This window comes from Asterias amurensis, chromosome 6 (assembly GCF_032118995.1).
Source record: "Asterias amurensis chromosome 6, ASM3211899v1".
Lineage (NCBI taxonomy): Eukaryota > Metazoa > Echinodermata > Asteroidea > Forcipulatida > Asteriidae > Asterias > Asterias amurensis.
In genome coordinates, this window is record NC_092653.1 from 25,283,531 (window position 1) to 25,293,602 (window position 10,072).

General features: G+C 35.1%; 1 protein-coding gene across 1 annotated transcript; it reads left to right on the forward strand.

Annotated features, from left to right (window-relative positions):
* Positions 1 to 712: 712 nt before the first annotated feature.
* LOC139939142 (uncharacterized) lies at positions 713 to 5,988 on the forward strand. The gene is made up of 5 exons (XM_071934894.1): positions 713 to 763; positions 1,730 to 1,808; positions 2,352 to 2,457; positions 3,195 to 3,309; positions 3,738 to 5,988. Exons 3-5 carry the CDS (start codon positions 2,400 to 2,402, stop codon positions 3,868 to 3,870), a joined length of 306 nt encoding a protein of 101 aa, XP_071790995.1. The 5' UTR covers positions 713 to 763; positions 1,730 to 1,808; positions 2,352 to 2,399; the 3' UTR covers positions 3,871 to 5,988.
* The last annotated feature ends 4,084 nt before the right edge of the window (positions 5,989 to 10,072 follow it).

Consider the following 10,072-nt stretch of genomic DNA (forward strand, 5'->3'; position numbering starts at 1 on the left):
AATACAAACAAATGAAACAAATTTATTTGCTAAGCAAAAATGTAGTGGGGCACCAGTCAAAACAGTAACCTTTTCTGTGATTAGCAAGATTTCTTTCGTCGTAAAACAAAAGATAGCTAAAAACTAGGTCAAAGATCTACTATTAAAGTTCAAGTTACATGACGCCCGACGGTAGTTGATTATTTAATACTTTTATTTATTTATTTAAAAACAATATTATTGAATGCCGGAATAATAAATACTCTAGAGTTCAAAGACTCCTCGAAATTGTTTTTATCAGAAAATACATTCAAATAAACTTTTTAAATAAACAGCCGTGTTGATCCCAAGAGGGCGCAATACCGAGGTATGTGCACTTTCTTACCTAAAAGCACAACCCAATGCTTACCAAATGCTTAACAGAATAAGGTTACCAGTCAAACTATTACGTGAGATGTACTGTTTGTTGTGACTGGTAACCTGCTCATTGCTGCCTAGCAGAAGACATGGGCTTTCTCATTGATATTCCTTGCTAAAACGAAAAAAGGGTCGATTTTGCCTAGAATCGATTCCATGTTTTGTTATCTTTCTGCTACTTTTGCCTATCGATTAGCGTTATGTTTTCAAAATTTAGTGTTCTTGAAAATATCGACTTTGGTAACCGGCTTGTGTTTCGGTTACTTCTATTATTCGGAAATCGGTATCATTGGGTCTGTTCTTCGCGCGCTGACTATTTCCAACGACGAGGCGAGTATCGATGCGAAGTGAGCAATTTGAGGCCGAGGTAAATGTCAATTATTTCTTCATTAACCACCACTCATCCTTCTTCTAAATGAATCGAACATATCTTCAGGTATTTCTTATTTGAAAAATTCAACTGATCTTTACATAGGTTGTAATAATTCAACAAATTATGAGTTTATTTTTTAGGTAAGCGCGGATTCACTTTTTAAAATGGCGATGTTACCCGCGCCGTATAGCCTACGTTACACACGTTACACTGCAGCCATGCTGTTTCAATTTCCGACCCATACTTTCAAAGTTTTTTTTGTTTTTTTCTAGAGATATCAATTGAATCTTTAAAGCCAAAAACAGACACGTAACGACAAACAAAAGATGTCAGAATCACAAAAAGATACCACCCTCCCCCCCCAAAAAAAATAAAAATAAATAAAACATCAATCATCAATGACAATGTCAATACTTAATGACTATCAAATAACTAAAATTAATTAAATAGAATGAATTAAACAATAGCCAAAAACTTCCAGAATGTTTTGAGCAAATTACCAGCAGCTGAGCTCATTCTCCATCAACTAACATCCTTCGATGTCAGTTTTTTAATAACCAATATATCGAAAATTCAATAGCGAGTATACTCGCTCATGTTGATATATCAAAGGATGAAGCCAACTAAAAACATTTCTAAAAAAACAAAAAACAAAGACCGACAGTTTAATAATATGGTTTATACTTAACAATTTTTTTGCCCCGCCATGCTCCGTTTTTTTTCATCTTCTACCAACAAAGAAAAGACGTGATTTCGTTGCCTCTTCTGCTCTCTAGGCAAAGAGAGAAAGTTAGCTCCCTGTATGATTGACACCATGTCCATAGGCATGCTCCTGTTTCGGTATAGTTTGTTTACACACAGAGGTACCAATAATATCATATGCGGCTAAAACATTATCTACATATTTTGATTAATATTAAAGGAAATAATTATTATCTTATTTTTGTTTGCATGTTACAGCAAGTAGATGTCTGAGACCTGGAGTTCCTAACAATGTACCAAGAGTCTGATAAATGAACTGCTCTCTCCTTGATAAAAGGTAAGGGGAAACTCCCGAGTCCTGACATTAGAACAGCTGTTAGTTCATAAATCTATCATAGTTTCCTTAATTTCTTGGCAAACTTGCCACCTTTCTTCTATTGTACCTTCTACTGGCAACCGAACTGTAAAATTGAGTGAACTTTATGTTGGGGGTGGGGGAGGGAATTAATAGTGTTTTGGGGAAAATAAAATATCAAATTTTCCTTGCATCAAAATTTAACACCAAGAGTGGTAACTAGTAAACACATAATGGTGGTGTGGGGGTTGTTTTGCTTTGCAAAAGTTGTCATAAAAAAACCCAAATGAAACCAAATTTGTTATCATTTTTACCTTTTGGTTGTGTGGCAGCTGATCAAATTTGGGCAGCTTGTTGCAGCCGCTTTGAGCATTATTTTTGGTCAGGCTGATTCCGGTGTTCTGGTTGCCATTATTCTACTACACGAAGATTCACCCGAAAAAGAGTGGAATTGTGGAACCCTTGCTGCAGATGAAGAAAAACCACAACACACCTCTTTTACATAATATTGTTTATTCTTGTTAGCTACGGACAGATGCCAATGTGGGATGAAGTCTACCCTTCCAAAAGTAGATGCATAATGTTCATGCTGCCCAGTGTCAAAGTACAATGATGTCTTCCAAAACAAAAGGTAAGAACCAGTTTCAACATGGAGGTTTGATAGTGTTGCTTATTTGGACTATTTAAATTCCTGGCCCAACATAGGCCACTGAAAAAATGGTTTTATAAACATACATGTTAAGAATCAAGGATGTCTTCATCAACAGTTAAATTGAACAATATCAACAACCACATAATTTGAGATGCATCATTAGAACTGTTAAGTTCTTCTCCCTGTAGTTAGAGAAGCGGGGCTTTCATTGTCATTTAGTTAAATTTAATTATATGAACCAACATTAATTTGAGATTTTAGACAGCTCAAAATAATTTTGTTGAAACCAATTTGATTGAGTTTTACTCAATTGTATGTAATTATTACATGTGGCACTTATTATGTCCTTAAGCAAGACACTTAACAGTAAGCTTCTCTCCACCCAGGGGTAAATGGGTACCTGTGAGGGCAGAGTTGGTTCTTGTGATTGATTAGCTTAGTATTTGGCAGCACAGGCTGTATACTTCCCATGGAGCTGAGATGGTTTAAGGAATTATTTAAGGCCAAGTGACCAGGGGTGATAATGTTGAAGCGCCATGAGCGTCACTACGTGACTGACCTGAGCGCTGAATAAAAAGCCTTTATTATTATTATTACTATTAAAAATGTTGAAGTTGATCTTTAATGGTAAATGTTCAAACTGCCCTTGTGCTTTATTACTTGCTCTTACTTCAAAGCTTAATAAAGCGTTATTGTATTTTTGTTTGCATTGATAGCTGGGGCAGTCATCAGACAGCGAGGGCAGTCATCTCCACAGAGATTTACTCATCCACCAATTAGATGTCAGAGACCTGCAGTTGATGAGCTTCCTAACAATTTACATGGAATCAGGTAAATAAACTGCTCTCCCCTTCCTTTATAAAAGGTTGTGGAAATTATTTTGCACATTACGAAGCTGATGGATCAATCATGAATCCTTTCCATTTTTGTTTTCATTACTTTTTTCACTACTTTGTCTTGACAGTTCATGCAATAGACCGATCCATTAGGCTGTGCCCTCCATTGAAAACATTCCGCTCACGTGGCTGTTAAACATATCTACACAAACTGAAATGCTAACAACTTTTCTTGGGGGGGGGGGGATTTGGGAAGTAAATAAATTGAAAACAAAATTTACACATACCTCAACATAATGGCTGTTCCTTCAAATGCTTACATCTCATTGTTCGATCTCGATCATCTTTATCTTCTTCTTTTTTGAGTACATGAAAAACTAAAATTACATTGTTTAATAAACATTTGTTTGTCTTAATACATAGATGGTGTCTACCTGTCACACATTTCCGAGACCTGCAACTGCGTATAGTCAGCCCACTGTCTACATATCACCTGTTAATATGTGTGAGGGTTATGCAAGAGGAAGGTAAAATACCTGTGGTTGTTTTACACTAACATCAAAGGGTGGTCTGTTTTTGCAGCACTCATACCAACAGAATATCTCGTCACATACCACAACATTTTTGGGGATGAAATGCTGGCACCAGCCTAACCCGAAATGAGAGGTCTGTCCCTACAGATTGATTACAGATTTAAAAGATAGGAAACATGTTTTTGATTAACAAGACCCCTTTAACTGTACAAAATTACAATTTTAAATAATTAAAAAGGTTTTTAGTACAAACCATTGATATTTCTTCTCAAATTAAACGATAAACTAGGAATGAAATTATTTTGCATCGTATGATGATAAGTAAAAGATCTGGAATGTGCTGTACACCATGCCTGACCTAAAACAAATTTATAAAATTTAGTTCAGGCAAATCAGATCCAATTTATTTAAGGTACACTTTGGCAAAATTGATCTGAAAATTTAAATGATGTATAAATGGAGTAATCATTAATGGATCACCATATTTTGATGACAAGGGCAAATTAAACGCCCCTAGTTATGGCTAGTTCATTTAATAATAATAAATAATAATAACAAATATAATAAAAGTGGCAATTTATAATGCGCCATGTCTGTCTAAAAGACACTCCTGACGCAGAAGAGATGCAGAAGCAAGATTGCAATGAGTTACATAGTTAAGCATAAATCAAAGTTTTTGACTTCCTTTTGTGTGTCCCGTTACATTTTAGGACACCTCAATGTTTCCATTTCACAGCATAAAAAAACTGATATCCTAAAGTTTACTGTGTAGCAAATAACTCTCATTGCAGTCTTGAAAGCTTCAGAGTTTGAGAGAAAAAGTAATATTATTGAAGCCACAAGGTCTTCAAGGCATTATATATATGAAGGAGTCCTAAATGAGCAACAAGCTTGTTGATTTCATTTGTAAGTAGGCATGTTAATTGTTTAATGTCATAGGCAGATGTATTCTAACATTCAAGTAAATGTTCTTGTAAAAGTAAGTGTACCATTTGCAAGCAAGCACACAATGTGTGTATTTTGAACTCACAAAGTTGGAGAAAAATGTACTTTTTCTCGGGGTGGAATACTTCTCGAAAGAGTGGCTTTAAGATTTCAGAAAGATAGGTGGTCTGGTATAGACTTTTGTTACCAGGAGGAAAAAACATCCTAAAATTAAATTTCTTGCAAGGTACACTTATTTTACTTCACAGCTTAAAGTTTCACAAAATTTTAAAGGTAGCTCATAACTCAATAATTATAAGTAGCCATAATCTTTGTATTTAATGTTGTTGACTTAAAGACACTGGACACTCGTGGTAATTACTCAACATAATTGTTGGCATAAAACCTTACTTGCTTACAGGCATGGGAGTGCTGTTGATAGTATACAATGTTTTGAGGAACGGCTCCCTCTGAAGTAACATAGTTTTTGAGAAAGAGGTAAAATCTCACTCAAATCTTACGCAAGGTGTACAGTGCCTTTAAGAGGTATTATTTGCATAGTGGAAAAAGATCTTAAAAGCAAATTATTATTTCATATTAATGAAAAGCTAGACATACTAGAAAGAAGTTTTGCCTTATATGTGACTGGCTGACGAAACCCTAATCTCTGAGCCAATAAGTATTTTGATATTTTCTTGAAAAATTAATTAATTGACCAAGTGAAAAAAACATTTAAAACCAAAAACCGAATACCAGACATTGTAGTTTCTTGACAGGAATACCTGATACGATGACAGAACTGTTGCACCATAATCAATTGGGCAAGAAAACATTCCTCATAGTAAAAAGTGTTACTAGCATACAATCTGTTGCAAACGATTTTTCTATGATTTCTGGTTTTTGGATTTTAAAACTTGCACAATTTCATAGAGGTGCTTAAAGCCCCAAAAGTAGCTAAGCACAAACATAAATAAGCTTACCATAATATGGTTACGTGACTGGTATGGTATCCTGCTCATTTCTGCTGAGCTGGAAACTGCTAAGCAATAATTGAAGATTACTTTGTTGTGCTTAGCTACAAGAAGGGTCATGAGAGTGCATAAAACATCACTCTGCAAAATATTCAAAGGTTTTGCAAAGAAAACTAAATTAAAACTATTGTCTTATGCTGGTAATGTGAAGATTACTTTGTTTACATTATAATATAGTCTTTGAAGGTTGAGTTGTCAAATAAAATGATTCTATAAATGAAAAAAAGAAATCTCTCTATTTCCCTTAATGTGCTATTGTTTTACATAAAATGTGTTGTGGATTATAAGTATTAAAAGTAACTTAAAAGTATAATTAACTAAAAAGTATCATACCACACCTTTAATATGAAAAACCCCTTATCGTCAAATTACATCTAAGAACAACCACTTTAATAGAAATAGTTCCACCCCCATTAAATACTTTGAATAAAAAGTACTACACCACACCTTTAATGCAAAACAAACCCTTCCGTTAAATTACATCTAAGAATAACCACTTTAATAAAAAAAGCTCCACCCCAATAAATACTTAAATAAAAGGTACCATACCACATTTTTAATACGAAAAACCCCTACTGTTAAACTACACCTAAGATTAAGCACTTTAATAGAAATAGTTCCACCTCAAATACTTTGAATAAAAAGTATCATACCACACCTTTTAATATGAAAAACCCCTACCGTCAAATTACATCTAAGAATAACCACTTTAAAAGAAAAAGTTCCACCCCCATTAAATACCTCAACTAAAAAGGTACCATACCACACCTTTAATACGAAAAACCACTACCGTTAAATTGCATCTAAAAATAACCACTTTAATACAAAAAGTACACCCCAGTAAATACTTTGACTAAAAAGTACTACACCACACCTTTAATACAAAAACCCTTTTCATTAAATTATATCTAAGAATGACCACTTTAAACATACATGCTCCACCCTATTACATACTTTAAATAAAAGGTACATACCACATCTTTAATACGAAAACCCCTACTGTTAAATTCACCTAAGAATAACCACTTTAATAGAAATAGTTCCACCCCCTTAAATACATTAACTAAAAAGTATCATACAACACCTTTAATACGAAAAACCCCTACTGTCAAATTACATCTAAGAATAACCACTTTAACAGAAATAGTTCCACCCCACTAAATACATTAACTAATAAGTATCGTACAACACCTTTAATTTGAAAAACCCCTATCGTCAAATTATATCTAAGAATAGAGTCACCACTTTATTTGATACCACCCCCTCCCTCGGATACCAACCATCTCATCCCAACGTACCCCCTAGTCCTCGCAAGCTTTATCATGCCCGTCTCAGCCCAACACAACACTCACCCTCAACCACCTCATCTCAAACAGCCCACCCCATTACTCTTACTATCGCCCACCCAAGCCTCCATCTCACCATCCACTCCCACTCTCCTACCATCACCCCAAGTCCTTATCCTAAACAGTCCAGCCAATTACTCCTACACCATCACCCCAAGTCCGCATCCCAAACGTTCACGTCCATCATCACTCCTACCATCACCCCACGTCCTCATCCCAACCAACCGAGCCTACTGGCTAACCATCAAACTCCCAGCCCCTTGCCCGGCAGTCTCAGAGCAGAGGCAACCCTTACCCTAGCCCACTGAGCAACCTCCTTGGCCCCTCAGCGCTTAGAAAATTTACTCCTCCAGCCAAGCTAACAGACTTTCCAACAACCCCAACCCTGCCAGGCCTGACCCTAACCCCAACTCTCCAAGCCCAACGCTACTGCCAGCCATCCAGTCCTCCAAGACCCCAACTCCAATGACTGCCTTAAAGAACTCCAGTCCCCTCAGCAGCCCAGCTCTACTGACTGCCTTTTAGCCCTCCATCCCCTCAGCCCGTGAGAAATCTGAGCCAGCAAGGCCCTTGGTCAACTCTCAGATCAGCTAGAAATCCAAGGCTTGAGCCAGGCAAAACTTTTGGTGAGAAATTTGTGAAAAATTTTCTAAGTCCAAATGCGGTAAATTCATCACTCCAAAAACCGTTAACTTTTTATAACAGCTCAGTAGCACAGCAGTGAGAGAGAGTGCTTATAGAGTGGAGGGTCCCCGGTTCAAACCCTGCACTTTTTTATCAGAATTATAAAAAAAGTCTTTTTTTAATGGTAAAAGGGTCCCAGGAGGGATTTGAACCCACCCTGCTCACAGCTCCAGGATTTCTGGGGCTGTGAGCTAGCCCGCTGCGCTACGGCAGCTCTTGAAAAAATTTGCTCGGAACTAATATTTAAACCTTAGAATGGAAAGGTCAAATTAAAAAAAAAAAAGAGATGAACCCTATGACCTTTGACCTCAGCAAGAGTCACAAGAAGAAAGATAGAATAAAGACATGTCAGTTCGTGTATGTTAAATAAAGGTTTATTCCCAGAACAAAAATAAACAATACAAATATTACCAGATGTGTTTAACGAGTATAGCTATACACTTGTTAGTCTACTTAAATATTTTAATACTTAAAAGTAGTAACATTTAAAAAGATCACAAAATTACAAAGAATTACAACAAATTTGTTTCTCAAGTAAACGCAAAGACTACAAACCTTACAAGTAATTTTACAATTTAAACTAAACAACATAAACAATACAAAATAATTAACAGAGTACCATAATGGACCTTCTGCACATGACATCATTTGCGTAAAGCGCAATCAACTACAGGTCTAAAGAAGGTTGCGCATTGGCCCAACCACTACAAAGTGCGCATTGCCACCATTTGATATCCAAAGTCTGTTAGTGATTTATGTTCAAGTATAAACTAAATTTGAATAAGTTACTTGTCTTACTTAATAATTTAAAAGTAAAATTTCCCCTATTAACAGTTCAAAAACTGCATTCTCTAATCAAGTTGCCTCCCCCCCCCCCAATTTACTCCATCAGAGTTGAAAATAATACGAGTTAATTTAATTCATAATGGGAACTACACAGAGCTTGCACTGCAAGCATTTAATACATACTTCAATAGTCATGGCATAGTCTTCCTTAATAATTTTAAAGTAAAATTTAACTTACTCTAATAACAGTTCAAAAACTGTGTTCTCTTATCAAATTACCCCCCCCCCCCCTGAATTTACTCCATCAGAGTTCAACAATATACTAGTTATTTTAATTCAAACAAGAACTACACAGAGCTCGCACTGCAAGCATTTTATACATACTTCAATATGGTAGTTTTAGATTTAAATTGGTTACTGCAGAGGGTGCTCCGCTATCTCGCTGCCATTTTATTCATTCTTGCTAACAGTACCCCCTACTACAAATGCCTCATTAATAAAACATTTCTTAAAGTAATAATATTATTAAATATACTTAAATATACTTAAATATTATTTCATGCCATACAATAAAAGTGGTTTTATAAAAATTTAAAGCTCAATTAAACCTTTTAAACACACCAATTTAATATTAAAGCAGTTAATTACAGATTATGTATTACAAGATACCCTTACAGTAGCGAGACTGCTTTTTTTTCCTCGAGTTAATAGATGCACCGGCTGCGTATAAAAATGCACATTAACGTCCGATATCAGTGTGCGTTCATTCTTGCTAACAGCACCCTCCTACACATGCCTCATTAATAGAACATTTCTTAAAGTAATATTTCATGTAATCATACAATAAAAGTGGTTTTTATAATATCAAAGCTTACTTAAACTTTATAAACACATATATTTAAAACTCAAGCATTTAAATACATCATTTCTTAGTTCTTTAAACAGATGTTTTTACATGATACCCTTACAGAAGCGAGGCTGCTTTGTTTGCCCGACTTAATAGATGCATCGACCACATTTAAAATGCTTATTAACGTCCGATATCTGCAGCGCGCAATCATTAAAAAACAAGCAATATTTTTATTTACCGACGCTACCCGAGATTTTATGAACTCGTCAAAGCCTATCTTACACTATGAAGTAACTCTATCAGTTTCACTTTCTGTTTATTGAAATAAATTAGCTGTTACGAAACACTTCATATTAAAGCATAAACTTTTAAATACAATTAACTATGGTGCATAAATTTGAAAGAATAATGTACATTGTTTTTAGTAACGACAAAGTTACCTGTTTATGATGCACAAAATGAATGCAGTTAATTTTATATAGTTAATTTTCAAATTAAACTAATTCATAAAAATTAAAACATAATATTAATTTACATGTAGGCCTGGCATCCCCCACTGATTACACAATGTACATAATAATGTTCATACCTAATTTCATAGTAT